This window comes from Callorhinus ursinus, unplaced genomic scaffold, assembly GCF_003265705.2.
Source record: "Callorhinus ursinus isolate GAN/ISIS: 27379988/994484 unplaced genomic scaffold, GSC_fseal_2.0 scaffold14, whole genome shotgun sequence".
Lineage (NCBI taxonomy): Eukaryota > Metazoa > Chordata > Mammalia > Carnivora > Otariidae > Callorhinus > Callorhinus ursinus.
The window spans coordinates 15,182,567-15,197,801 of record NW_027397076.1 but is presented as its reverse complement, the minus strand read 5'-3'; the positions used below and the strand labels follow the sequence as shown (position 1 = coordinate 15,197,801).

Genomic DNA, 15,235 nt, shown 5'->3' with positions numbered 1-15,235 from the left:
AACACTTCCTGTTCAGGGCTTTCGCCTTCAACAAAGATGGTGCTTATGGTACAGGTTCCCTAACAGTCTGGATTCCGGTTGCGGTTTCTTTCTTTCTTTCTTTTTTTTTTTTTAATATACGTGTTTGCAGACGTAAGTAACAGGAAATCAGAAACCCCGTATCCATTTTTTCTCGAAGGCCCCGCAAGGTGGAGTCTGTGGCCTGGGCCCTGCGTGGCTCTCCGCCCCCCCCTAATTTGTTCGCGGCATTTCCGAGCCGGGCCCGGGTTGGGGTGGCGGTAGGGATGCCGGGGGCCGCTACCCCTTCAGTCTGCTCTGAGGATCATTCCCAGCACCCACTTTTTACCTTGTCAGATTGCCCCGAAAATTCCTCCTAGTTCTTCCTGTTCGTAACACAACAGGACTTCAGCTGGTGAGGCAGGGAATAAAAAGCTCCAAACGGGCGTTGGCAGCCAAAAGTGCACACCCTTCCCCTCACCTGCCACCTCCCGGACTTCCCCGAGGGCTGCTCGAAGGAATGGGGTCGGGTCGCCGGCCGGTTGTACTTTCTGTGGGTGCCTGGAAGCCCCATCTGCCGCCTCCCCCGCACTCCCCGCCGCTTCTTTACCGTCACATCCTCCGCACAAGCGCCCTCAAACTCGGGCAGTGGCCTTGAAAACAGGCCTTAAAATCGTGCGTGGCTACTGACCAGGGCTGGCGTGTGGACAATTTTTCCTTGTAAAGAAAAAAAAAATCCCCACTAAATGTTCCATACATGTGTGATCCGGGCAGTGTTGTGATAGAGTTTCGGGATTCTTAGAGGGCTGGGCTGGATGGAGTCTGTGACCATATATAAGGTTTATTGTAGAGTCACACACAATAAATATTTTTCTTGGAGATGGTAGTGTATAGGGCTTTTCTCTTAGGGGAAAAGAACCTTAACTTAGTGGTACCTACCGGTTTCTGGGCCCACTCCCATTGCTATGCAGGTTCAGCAAATGCCCATGGTCAGAAGGGCACCCTGCATGCTTTATTGGCAATTTCCCTGGTATTGGGGTATGTCTGATGAAGGCTATGTTAAAATAAAGCCACTGTTTCTTTTTAAGTATGTTAAAATGAAAAGCTGCTCTGTAATTTTCAGATCAAAGTTGCTTTTTAAGCAGGGTCCATGGCCCAGTTTTTTCCAAACCTCTTTATCAAGCAAGGAATGGAGCTAGGATTCCATTGTGCGGAAAGCAAAAATAGAAAAGATGATTCGTATTCAGCGTCGTTCATTATGTTCGGAAACATTCAAAATTACTTTGCTTTGGCTTAACAGCTGTGTACCAAACACCATGGCCTGGCACTCTGCTAAGGTTCCAAGTTGTACCTGACCTTAAGGAGCTTGCACCGCATGTAGGACACTGTCTTTAGTGGTTGGTGAGCTCCCTGTAATCTGAGCTACTATTTTGTCTTCTCCCAGGGAGAAATGGAGGCTAGAGACAAGCAAGTGCTTCGCTCCCTTCGCCTGGAGCTGGGTGCGGAGGTACTGGTGGAGGGACTGGTTCTTCAGTATCTTTACCAGGAAGGGGTCCTGACAGAAAACCATGTTCAAGAAATCAAAGCTCAAGCCACAGGCCTCCGGAAAACAATGCTGCTGCTGGATATCCTACCTTCCAGAGGTCCTAAAGCATTTGATGCATTCCTAGATTCCTTGCAGGAATTTCCCTGGGTTAGGGAGAAGCTGGAGAAGGCAAGGGAAGAAGCCATAATTGAGCAGCCTGCAGGTAGGCCTCAAAAAGATCACTGCAAACCAGGTGCAAAATTGTCAAAACTGTGTCCTTTGGATGTGAAGTTGGGGTTTTAGGCTGGGGGTGGGTAAGGAGTTTGGACTGAAGGCACAGCGTGTTGGAGGCGCAGGATGAGGAGGTGGAATTAGGAAGTGCAGGGAAGGAAGAATGAGCCATGATCAAATGGGTGAGGAGGGAGGTCAGAGAATACATTTAGAAAATGCTTCCAGGGAAACTTGGCAAGTCACCTGGGAGGCATGTTCTCATCTGAGAGCCAGGTCATATCTCAGCGCTTGGCATGGGGAGCTATTTGGAAAGTGCAGATGGGAAAGCAGGCTTTAGGCTTACTGATAACTGATTTGTGGGGTGCCAGAGCTGCTGGAAAAGGTCAGCTTCATGAAGGAGGAGACAGCCTCTAGGAAGGCATGCCTTGCACCTGTTCCCTAGGCTATCCTGCATGGCCAAAGGGGATTATTTCGAAAGCTGGTTAAGTAAGTTTTTAAAGGTTATTGATTTAAAGTCGGTCTTTTTTAGTTTGGCTTTGTTCAGACACCCAGAGCATTTACTGTTATAAGAATAGTAGTTTGGGGAGGGTCGCATTTTGATTTTAAAGAAAGTTAGAAGCTATGGAGAAGAGAAACAGTCCCAGTGCTACAAGCCTGGCTTGTAGCAGGAAGAAGATGTGATGTGAAACATTTTCCCTCTTAACTCCATGACTTTTACTGTTTTACAAAGCTGGGGGAGCAGAGAACTGAATTGCCTGAAAAAAAAATCTATAAATAAAATAAAATTAATTAATTAAACAAGAAAATAAAAAAATAAAAAATTGAAAGTTGACTTTGCAAATTTTGGAACAGTTAGGAAATCGACATTCTCCGGAGATTTTGAAAGCAGTGATAGTTAGAACTCCTCTAGGACAGTGGTCCTCAGACTTTGTTGTTGCAGTTTTAAAAATACCAACAAAACTGGTTAAAAAACAAATGCCAGTAGTAAAAGACCAATTTTATTATTTTTGCCCTATGGACCTCATATTTTGTTTTTGTTTTGGGGTTTTCTTTTTCATGGACTGCATATTTTGAATGATTTTTCAGACCACAGTTACTAACTAATCATGATGAATCCTATTTTTATTAATGACATATGTCTGAATATCTGCTCTGCGTGAGGTAACCACTTAACTTAGGAAAGCTTGGTTAAATCCCAGGGGAAAAAAGCAAACACATTTTCATTTTCTAGCATGGCCAAATTACAGGTAAATGTGTTTTAGGCTTTTTGAAATACTGAAAATAGCCATCCTTTCCGGGCCCCAGGAATTTTCAAGTTCGAGTGTCCTTACAAAATTAAATACTTCAGGTGTGTGAACAAATCCAAACTAAAGTATCTAAGACATTTCTACCACTTTACTGAAAGCAGAATAAATAACATAGACTGGGGGACACATTAAGAGAAGTATTAGGGTATCCAGTGTCTTTTTCTGGTATTTGACTTAGAGATTCCTCTTGGCACCAGATAGTTGGAAATAACAAAACAAGTGAACCGAAACCCCGTTACTACCAAAATATTTCATTTAATTTTACAATCATTTTGGGTGATGTAACTAGTCCTGTTGTATGTTGTTCATAGAGGTGTGACCCCATTTTAACTTTTTGTTTTATTTAGAGAACAAGAAAAAATTATGATGTTTTTTACCAAATGGTGAAAGTTACATGGAAGTTGAGGGAAAACTAGTTTGTTTTTTAAAGTAAGCAGAATGAAACAGTATAATATGAGGAAAAATTGAGTGTGTCTGCATGAAAAATATTAATTTGTTAGTTCTGTGGAAGTGTTCAAATGGAAGGATAGGTTAGCTACTGTACAAATTTTAAGTACTCTTGTTTTACTTTTTGTCCGAGTAACACGGCTATTGAAAAATGTTTTGAAGAGAGAGTTTGATTTACATATGTTTCTATATACCTTCTGCAATGATAATAACATAAACTTAGTTTTAAAGTAAGTTTTGTTAATTATTGAGTATTTTAAGTAAGATTATAAAATACAAGTAAGGTATAGAGAATAATGGTGCAGTGAACATCTGTCTCCCCATCACTCAGTTTTAAAAAAATATATTACCATTGCCTTTGAGGACCCTGGGTGTTTCTTCTCAGGCCTACCTCAGCCCCAACCCCTACTTACTGGTAAATCCTGAATTTGAAGTTTATCATTCGCTTCTTCACTTTGTAGTTTTCTCCCTCATAAAAATCACTTTTAAAATCCACTTATGGAAAATCTGCAATACCATAAGTTTTAGCAAGATATATAAAGATACAAATAAAAAATATAATGTGTGTGAGAGAATAGGGGATGGAGGAAATGATAGACTTAATTTAAATTAATTATTTATTTGGGAAATGATGTATTTTAACAGCCTTCTCTTATTTGGGACCTTAAACTTTCAGTATTTAATTAAGTTGATGGTGATATTTTAATTCTAAAATTCATTGGGAGTTAATTAATTGAAAACCTAAGTTTTTTTTTTTTTTTTGGAAAATCCTGGAGTGTCAGAGTTGAGATGCCTTCAATTTAATATTTCTGTAAAAAATGCAGATGGATGCAGAGGTCTCTTTCCCAGGAACCCGTGCTTCTCCATTGTTGTAAGAATAATTTTAATGAACTTTTAAAAAGACCATTTAAATTTTTACAAAGGCATTTTTGAATTTTGAGGAACTAAACTATAGGAAGATGTGGTGCTTATGTATTATGTGTATGTTAACCTTGTCTGATCTTTTGCTCATTTTCATTGTCATTATTAATTAATTTGTGTAGATTTGGTGGTCTCCTCTTGGGAGGTCTGAGAACCAATGGGCAGGAATGGCTTTCTCTTTGGTCAAAAGGCCGAAACTTCTCCAAGAATGAGCTGATTTAATTTTATTAAAAAGTGTTCTTGTTTTGGGCTTCTCAGAGAATCCTGGTTTCCTCTTTGCTTGTTTAATTTCTGTGTTTCACTTGTAAATTTTGAGTTGCCTCTACAGGCCCTATTGGTGATAGATCCTACTTAGTTGCTTTTTATTAGAGAAGAATCCAGTTGTATCTTAACCTTCTCTGGTCTCTTAAACTCTACCCCCAACAAATCCCCAAAAATAAAAAAACACCTTAAACCTTTGGTTCTTTCAGAGCCTACCTAGCTGATGGGTCTTCCTATTTATGTTTTTTTTTTAAAAAAAGTCTAAGATGTTAATGCATAATTGATTTTGTGTTTTTCTCACCCTGTGAGGACTCTTATATTTTAGAAGAGAAATTCTGGCAATAAAATTACTTAATCCAGCTTGGCACTGCCGAAGGGACACTTCACAGTGTGTCCGTCGCTGGCCAAGGACGCATAATAGACAATAGATCGGCTGGCAGTCGTCTGTGGGCTCCCGTCCGGTCTTTTAGGAGATGAGAACAGTGCTGAGTCTGGGTGTAGGCAGCATGTGCCTACCTGCTTGGCTTTCTACTGCTCATGGGCCCTGTCTGCTGACAGGCTCTCCCTAGTGCCTGAGCTAATCTGGGTCTGGAAAAGAGGTTTATGGCAGCCCTAGTGCCACCAGCTGGTGGGACTTAGCCTAAGTCATGGTGGGAGTGACTCCTGGGCCCCAGGACTCCCTGTTCCACCGTGCTGGCCCTGTTTGTGGGACTGGGTCTCTGCTGTGATTCTCACTTACCAGTCAGCCTGGCAACTTTGCCTTTAATTCCAGTCTTACGTTAGGCTTGGGAGTTTTTTTCTCCCCCCTTCTCTGTAGGCTAGATTCTGGCTTTACGTCCTCTTAGCCACTGGCAAGGATGAAGGACTGATGTCTTGGAACACAGCTCAGTGCCTCATATGTTAGCGTCAGATGCCTGAACACTCTAGCCTCCTGAGGCTCTTTGCTTCAACTTTGCCTCAGCTTCAGCCGGTCCTCACCACGGACCCTATGCCCTGACATTGGCTGCCCTCACTGGTGCAGGATGCAGGGCTAGTCTGTTTTTTCTTCTATCCAAGGGCTCCAGGGCTCAGCCTGTTCCTCTTGGAGCTGGCCTTGTGTGACCATGCAGAGGCACATCAGCTACTATCTCAAGATCTACTCTGGCTCTCAGATGTATACTTGGATGCATCTGAAGTTATGAGCAATAATGGCAAAGACCTTAGGAATTGTTAATAGGTTTACTGGAGAGATTTCTAACCTGGGATTCTCCAGTCATACCATGAATTGGCCCTACTCTGCGTATAATAAGTTCGGTGTTGATCTCAGTTCATCTAGCTTGTGGTCTCTCCAGGCACTTCTGCTGTGGCTGGGTAGAGTTCACTTTGTGGCATCCTGTGTACTCAAGAGGGAGTGGTGGGTCAGCATCCACGGTAAGACCCTTCCCTGTGGTAAGGGCAGAGTCTGCAGAGAGCCCCAGTGTGATTATCATACGCAGCCTGAGGACCAACTAGATACCAGGCACTAGGAAGTAAAGACATGTGAAAGACCTCCAGATCAATTGAGGGGTTCATTTATTCATTGAGGAAATATTGAGTATTGACATCAGGTACTAGGATGTTATGGGAAACAAAGCCCCAGCTCTTCTAGAGCTCACCATATGCTGTAGTCTGATGGGAATAGACAGAAGCGAATGGGTGAATACTAGCACTGTGAAGAGTGTCTGGTGGTGAGGAAGGGCTTCGCACATTGTACAGGGTGGTCAGAGAAAGCCTCTCTGCCGTGAGGACGTGGAGCAGAGACCTGAATTCTGCAACAGAGTGGGTACTTGGAGGAGGACCGTTTCAGATAGAGGGGACCACGGAAACACAGGCCCTCTGGTGGGAGCCCTCAGTGACAGTGTGGCTAGAGCCCAGGCCCGTCTGGGATAAGAACCTTCCTCGCGGAGAGCTGAGTCACGCCTCACGTCAGCAAAGGCCCAGTCTTGACCATTCGTTGTTGGGCTTCCCAAATTGTGAGGTGTGTGCACAGCCATGATCTTGAGTGGCTCTCAAAATGATTTTAGATGAAATGCAGATATGGGAGTGAATCACAGTGAGAGAGTCACTTCCTTTTTCTTTCTGTTTCAATCCTGATGACATCCAGGTGAAATCCTCCCTTTGCTGTAGCATCTCTCTTGACACTTTTTTTTTTTAAATTTTATTTATTTATTTGGCAGAGAGATACAGAGAGAGAACGAGTAGGCAGAGAGGCAGGCAGAGGGAGAGGGAGAAGCAGGCTCCCCACTGAGCAGGGAGCCCGATGTGGGGCTCGATCCCAGGACCCTAGGATTATGACCTGAGCCAAAGGCAGACGCTTAACGACTGAGCCACCCAGGCGCCCCATCATCTCTCTTGACACTTGCCAGTTTTTCTTTTTAACAAAGAGAAGAAGCTCTTTATGTCTCACGCCTTCAGTGGACAACAGTATTTAGCTAGAATTGAGTTGTGTTCCCTTCTTTCCCTTGCATTAGTTTAATGGTTTCCTTCCATTTATGGCAAGTAAAACTGTTTTCTATTTATGAAGCTACTTTTAAAAAGACATTGCTTTTATTTAAGTAAAAATGATCACATAAAGAAATATACTAGGAAAATAATGGCATGAAGATGTGGCAAAAATTGTAAAGATGCATTTCATGCATTTTCTCGTTTAGAAAGCCAGGAGTTTGGGGCAGGAGCCGTCCCCTGGTTGCATAGTTGGGGAAGGAAGCCTCCAGCTCCAGTTCAGGTAGAAAATGGTGCCAAATTCAAGGTCCTTTATTGTTTTGCTCCTTCAGATTATGCATAGTGGCTGGGAATTGGTTAAATTTATTAGTAGAATTGCTGGAATGACTTAATTTTACATTTTCTAAATTATAAACATGTTCGGAGTCAGCAAGATGGAGACATATTCTGGTATCCCAGAATTTTAGGCCACGAGGGACTCACAGATCATCTAATTTTTCTGTGAAAAAGCTGAGGCATATGGAGATTAAGTCAACTTGCCCATGATTACATAGTTAGTTGATGTAATTTATTGCCAAACTAGAATCCAGGCTTCCCAATCTTGATTTAGGATTTTTTTCTGCTATGCAATCTTGACTTCCCACTGGGTCTGAAATGGAATTATATTATGCTGTAGCATTAATAATTGAAATGAGCTTTTAAACAATTGTACTAATGCTTTTGTTTGTTTTAAGAGGAAAATTTCCAAGGGCTTTTAGAGGTATACTGGGATAAGATTTTGCTAAAATTTTTTATTTTTATTAATGCTAATTTTATCATTTAAAAGGAAATTTTTATAGTTTAGTACTGCATTTTATCAGAAGATTTCCCCCCCTGCTTCTGCAAGGTTGACATAAAGGAAGAGCAGAAGACTTTTATCGAGTATTTATGGGACTGATGAAATAATGCATCTGTTGGCAGCTAATTGTAGCTCTTTCTAGGAATAGCAAACCATGTGACAGGCCTCTCCCCAGCAGGGATGCCTCCATTTCACTTTTAAAAATGGATTTAATGTTCTTTTCTCTTAGAAATTCTCACTGTGCTTTTTTCTCCCTCCTGTGGATGTATGGGCCACTTGGCTACATCAATCACCCTATTGACTCTTGTGGTTCATTTCGCTTAGTCTTTCTCAAACCTGGCTTTAAAAAAACTACTGATCCCTAGACTTCGACATAGGCCAATTCATGCCAAAATCTGTGGAGGTGTGATTTGGGCAGTGGTATTAAGACACACATACACACACACTTATAAACACACATACACATGCATGTGCACACGTGCAAGTGCAGGAACGTGCATGAACGCCTCATGAAGTTATTTTAAGGTGCAGCCAGGGTTGAGAACCTTGAAATCTGACCAACTGAGTAGGCGTGTAGCTCCTTTGTCACTTGTTGCTCCCCAAGTATGAGCTTCCCAAAGTTATGTACTTGCTTGAAGAGTTGTTCTTGTTTTCTGGTGAGGTGAAGTGGAAAGGTGGTAGGAATGGATACAGAAAGATATGTAGTTTTGTTTTGATTCCGTAATCACAGTGTTTTAAATTTCTTGAGTTTCTTGAACGTTATTGCTCAAGAATGTTCCAGAATCCCAGACCCCACACAGGTGTGATTTGCTACCAGTACTAAAATCCATTAGAGCTCTGTGGGGATACACGGGTTCGATGTACACAGAACCACATTGACTGGAGTGTTTTGAGTTAGCAGATAAATTTGGATTTGGGGGAATTATTTTCATTGCCTATTCACATTGTTAGGTAGTTACAAACCATCCGGAATACTTTGTGCTCTGTAGATCGAGTTGTCCAAATGGAGACAGAACCTGCCAGTGGAGAATGAGTTGGATGCTGGTCCTCAGTTGCAAAGTGAGCTGAAGATGGCTTGAGGATGGATGAGAGGAGAAGAGAGACAAAGTTGGGAAGACTGGGAATGGCTTAGCCAATAAAATAGCTATCATAATATTTATTGGTGGCTTTACTTTGTGCCAGGTACTGGTCCAGGTCCTTTGCATTTATTAATTCACTTAATTGTGGCACTAACTCAGTGAGACAGGTGGTCTTATTACTGTTACTGCACAGATGAGAAAATGGAGGCACAGAGATGTTCATTCACTTGTTCAGGTCACTCATTCAACCCAGTAGAGCCAAATTTGGAATCCAGGTCCTTCAAAGCCCGCTAATTCATAGCCTATGAAAACACGTTTTCAAGATGTGCTTTTCTCTCCCTCCTACTTCTGACAAGTGGCTGCTCCGGAATCCATCATTTACCAGCCCCCAGTCATCTTCCCTCCCCTACTCCAGTCATTCCCAGACATGCAGCCCCACAAACTTCTCTTTCTCTTTCCAGCCTATTGTCAGAAGACTAAGTCATGATCGGGCTCTCTGCCCGGCGGGAAGCCTGCTTCTCCCTCTCACACTTACCCTGCTTGTGTTCCCTCTCTCGCTGTCTCTCTCTCTGTCAAAAAAAAAAAAAAAAAAAAAAAGACTTAAGTCATAGTTGGTATCTCTCTCTCCCCCATCTTTTTTTTAATTCTTTTTTGGGGGGCAAGGTCTAATGTGAGGCCATATGGGGTCAAGGAACAGAGAGCCCTTGGGTTGCTCCTATCCCAACTTGCTACCTTGAGAGTAGAAAAAGACTAAATCTTCTTGGCTGTGATTAGGAGATTGTGCATTGGCTCTCCTGATACTGGAATCAGGTTCCACCTTTGTAACTCTTAAATCTTGCTATTGAAAGCTTAAAGCTATCAGTTCTAATAACCAGCTCTTCTGGTGGCACAACCTCAAGAGTTTAACCATACGATTAGCAAGGTAGCTTTCTCTTTTTATGGGTGTAGTTCAAACTTGTAGGCTGTTGTTGTAGCTAGCTGCAGGAATGTTTGCCTTTGCTTGATTTTAATAGGCAGCTGTGTTTATACTTGTTCCTCAGTTTGAACAGCAAGGAGTGTATGTATATGATTCTTTGGAGGACTTTTTCCCCAGAGGAAAAAAAGGGTACATTGTATTTTTCCAAACAGTAAATTTTAATTGAGAAGGAAATGTGACCTCTAAAAGAAGTTTAGTCCTAGGCTTTATTTTTGTTAATGTTATAAAAGAAATCTTAACTCCTTGTAAGAAGTGCCAAGTTGACAATTCCTGGAAATGTTCATGTTCTATTTATGCTCAGCACCATAGCAGAGAGGGTGGTGACGCTGTTACCAAAATAATACTGCTGAGATGTAGTAAGTGGCAAAGGAGAGCTTTGTGGTTTCATAACCTAAATATATGACCTTTAAAGCATCTCTGAATCCCACCATTTGTGTATAAGGTGTATGGGTGCTGAGTGGTAATGACCAAGTGGTTATGGAGATTTGCAGAGCCAGCAGAGCACATCAGCTGGGACCTGCTCTGTTGTTAGAACTGTAGAAGGTTAGAGGTGGAAGGGACCTCAGAGACCCCCACTGTACAGGTGAGGAAACTCAAAGATGTAAGTCGGTCTAACAGCGTGTGTGTGGGCTCTTTGGTTCAAGCAGTAGACTTCTTGCTAACATAAGCAAAAATAGGATTTTCTCTAACGTATACTGGGTGGTTCACAACCTTGAAGGAATTGCTAAAATGTCAGGGCTCAGTGAGGCAGGAATGAAGCAACTCTGGGGATCTCTGGCCATTGATGACCATCTCCAGCTGAGTTCCTCCACTGTGCCTTCTTTCAAGATTCAGCATCTGACTGGCCTAGGTTGAGTCATGAGCCCTTCCTTTAGGACACCAGAGTCACCCGGAGTGGGGAGGGGACAGATTTAAAAGGAAGAGGTGAAAGCTGATTAAGAGATGGCCGCTATACTATATCATACCCATTCTTTTTATATTGAACAGGTTCCACACTTGTGGGCCTGGAAAAAAATGATAGCCCTTTAAGGAAGGAGAATGTTCCACATCTTCTCACAGCAAGGCCCAGGTCAAAGGCCAGAGGTGGTAGGAAAATTAGAGGAGAGCAGTTTTTAGAGCAAGATAGGTCATCTGAAACCTTTCCAAAATCAGAAGATATTGGGGAAAAAACCAGATTGAGAATACTGAAGTCAAGAAGTGGTTAGAAAGAGAATTTGGGTTGGGTTCTGGCCTCAGGGCTTTACGTACATAAACTCACTTTCTCCTCATAGAACTCTGAGGTGAACACTATTACTGTCATTTGCATTTTACAAATGAAGGTATTAGAGGAACTACGCAAGGTCACATAACTTGGTAGTAGCAGAGCTGAGATTTGAACGCCAACAATCGGGTCCTCCAGTCTGTGCTATTAATTGAGAGGCTCTTCCGTGTCCTTAATACCAGTCCTTGGTTCTGATCAGTGTCACATGTCTCAGAGCACCTGACCTGGGCTCGCTATAGCTTCTGTATTTGCTGACCCTTTCTCCCCTTGCGTCTCACACGTAGCCAACATTTTCATTGTATTTTTTAAAAATAGTTTACCAAATGGGAGGTTAAAAAAACACCGAAGAAGATAAAAAATATTTTCTAAGAAATGTGATTAGGCAAAATAAAGATTCTGAATGAGATTGACGTGGCAGTTTTTGTTTGTCGAGTCTTTATTTCTTCCCTTTCAATTTCTTTTTATTCCGAATCAGCCCTTTGATGGTGCTGTGGGCAATTGTCCTTTTTCGGGCCCCTCGTATTTGAGCCCTTTTATTCCTTCGTGTGCCAGTCAGGATCCATTCAGGAGACAAAAACCACACAGTAATGTGAACAAGGAAAATTTAATATAAAGAATTATTATTAACTAGTAAAAGGTTCATTATGGTTAACTACTGAAGTGGTGAAGAGGTCTACTTTTTCTAGGGCTGAAGGAGAGAGAGTACAGCGTAAGGGCACTAAGAGCTTATAAGAGGCTCCTCCCCACCCCCAAGACTGAGTTTCAGTCCTCTTTGGAGATGAAGTGACTGCTGGTGGCCAGTGACCTTGCCAGAGGGTACAGGCTGGAGCTGGTCTGTAGGAACAGCCCACTGGGTTGAGAATCCTGGTAGAGCATGTGGGTGGACCAAAGTTGGTCCTTGGCAGTCTGCTGAGTGGCAGGGAAATTCCCTGGAGAGTAAGCACCTTTGGGTTTCCCAAATGCCACTGGCAGTGTGCTTTAAAGGGGATAAAGCATCCGGAATCCAGTAATAAGCCCCTTCCTCTGCTCTGGCCTTTCAGTGTCCTTCCAGTGCCCTCTTTTGATGAAAACGAACACTGCACCATCTGGCAAAGGAGAAATGTTCACAGGGGCCAGCCCCAGTGTCACAAAGCAGGGCAGAGAGGGTGAATGTAGAGCTCAGAAGTAATACATCGCTAATTGGTATACCTCTTCTGTAAAAGGATGACAGTATATAATTCCCAAAGTAGTTCTGAGAACCTGATTCATTCATTCATTTATTTAGCCAATATTTATTGACTGTCCACCATTGCTGGCTATTCTGCCAAAGCTGTGAGAATTATGGTTGTCATTGTCTATTCTTGTTTGTTTGTTTATCTGTCTGTCTCTGAAAATAGACTGTGATCATCTCTAAGGCAGAGACTGTTTTTGCCTCTGTACCTCCAGCACCTAGCTAGCATGGTGCTAGATACCGATCAGTCCTCACATGCTTATAGAGTGAATGAAGGCAGGACTATGAAGATGAACGTAAAGATGGACTCATACCCTCAAGGAGTTTAAATTATAATTGGGGAAAGGTAGAGGCAAACAAAATATCATATGTTATTCTAGTTATCTGTTACTGTGTAACAAGCTACTCCAAAACTTAGTGGCTTAAAGATAACAGTCATTTATTTTTACATGAATGTGCAATTTGGGCAGGGCTCTGAAGGGGGCAACTCATTTCTGCTCTACCTGGTGTGGGTCGGAGTGGCTTAACTGGGGCTGGAGGAGCCACTTCCCAGATGTGTCACTCATATTTCTGGTAAATTGGTGCTGCTTGTTGGTTCCTCTCCACATAGGCCTTTCTGCAGGCGGCTGGGGTTTCCTTACAGTATGGTGGCTGAGTTTCAAGACACAGGAAGTAGAAGCTGCCAGTTTCTTAAGGCCTGGGCCCAGACACTGGTATAGTGTTAACTCTCACTGTATTCTTTGGTTAAGCTGTCCCAGAGCCCAGATTTGAAGAGATGTAGAGACCTCACATTTACTTGGGAAGTATGTCCAATTATCTTAGGCCTTATGGCACTTATCAGATGTAGTGACTTAAAGTATATATATTTGTTATCGTAGATGGAAACTTAGCTGCCATACATGAAAGTGACATGTAAATTAATAACAAATGTTCTTACTAGTTTAGCAAAACATATGTTTTAAAAAGTGAAAACAGCTCTTCCCCCCCCAAATATAAAAGCAGCACATATTTGTTCTTAAAAAGGAAAGGCTCTAGAAAGATACCAAAAAAATGGAAGTCACCCATAATCTCATTGCCCAGAGATAACACAGTTTATAATAAATGAGGAGTGAAATGCAGTATTTGGAAACCCTAGGACATTGTTTTAGAAGCTCTCTTTTTTCTGAACTCCGGTTGTTTCCAGAAAGTTATTATTTACTTGATACCAACTCTTAAATCTGGAATTTCTCATGTAATGTCGAATAAAGGATAAAATTCAGAAGGTTGTATGTGTGTGTGTAAAAAAAATATAAAATACATATATATAATAAATACACACACACATTTTCTTTTGAGAGTAAAACTTTCTGAATCAACTTGAAGTAGTCTTTTCAAATTATTAAGGCTAGCCCCTCGTTTCATTTCAGTTAGCAGGGGGTCGGGGTGGGGTGGATTGGACTTAAATGACCTTCTCCAGTTACTCTTAAGGAACTAAGGAATTTTTTCATTCTGTTGTTTAAAGTATTTTTCTGTTTATCTTTGTATTAGTATTCTATTTCAAAGTGTTTCACTAGGTTATTATAATAACCTGATTTTTTTTCTAAGTCTTCTGTTTGTATGCTTTTAAATATTATGTTTCTAAATCTTTTCTTTGTTTTTCCCAAGCTGTTCCACTATAGGTGATTAAGCCTTTGCCTGTGGCATTTTAAGATCTATTTATATCCCTCAAATTGACTAGATTTGTAAATATGTGAGTGTTCTGGATAGTAGATTAGATTTTTTTCCCCCTTGCACTTGGAAAGACAGTTCTAATGACTTTTTTTTTTTCCACTAAATCATGGAGTGTATTTCAAAGAAACTGTTAAAACCTTTGGTGGACTAATCATATCTCATCCTTCTTCTTATTACCGGAGTAAAGACCATAAACCGTTGTAGGAGGGGCTGTGTAAGTCAGGGGAAAGAGCAGATATGAGAAACTCCAAAACTTTGCTTCCTGCATTATTTCATCAAGCATTTATTGAATTTCTACTGTTTGCTGGGATTTAGGTACGGAAATTAATAAAGTATAATACCGGCCCTCAAGTTGCTCCAAATAAATGAGGTGATACATGTAAAGTGCTTAGAATAGAGCCTGGCATCTATTAAACATTCAGTGAATGTTCGTTGTCATTATTATCATTAGAGGTAACTGAAGAGATGTGACAGAGAGGTATGTGAAAGGGACAGGGCGGCTTCACCCAGCCTGCGGTAAGATGGAATTGGGGAAGGCTTTAGAGAATGCGCATACCATACGTTATGTCTGAGTGTTGAAGGGTAAGTAGGAGTTCACTAGGAAGGCAGAGGGGAAGGGCATCCTAGGCAGAGGTAACAAAGTGCCAGGCCACGGAGGCGATGGCTGTACGTTGTGTGCACCTAGTGCCTGGGGGTGGGGTGGGGTGGGGTGGTGGCAGCCGAGGCTGGGGGCTCAGGCCCAGGACTGCTCAGCAGGGGCCCTGAATGCAGTGTACAGGTCCAATCTGTGATGGAGCACAACTGATGGCATTGGAGAAAGGGATCGACATGAACAGACTTGCATTTAGAAAGCCTACTCCGGTGGTGTATGGATGGGAAGCGGGCAGAAATAGGGGCAGGGAGCCCAGTGAGGAAGCTGTTGGAACAATCTAGATGAAAAACTGTGAAGAAAAGGCATTGGCCTTGAGGATAGAGAAGAGGGGAATGGATTTAGAGAGATTTAGGAGGAAGG

The 15,235-nt window shown here is 42.1% G+C and overlaps 1 protein-coding gene across 1 annotated transcript in view; it reads left to right on the top strand.

Annotated features, from left to right (window-relative positions):
* Positions 1-15,235, top strand: part of CRADD (CASP2 and RIPK1 domain containing adaptor with death domain) — a 171,600-nt gene continuing 156,365 nt past the window's right edge. The window contains exons 1-2 of the mRNA XM_025882563.2: positions 1-132; positions 1,442-1,745. Coding sequence (XP_025738348.1) covers positions 1,448-1,745 — 298 coding nt within the window. The 5' untranslated portion in view covers positions 1-132; positions 1,442-1,447. The remainder of the gene's footprint in view (positions 133-1,441; positions 1,746-15,235) is intronic.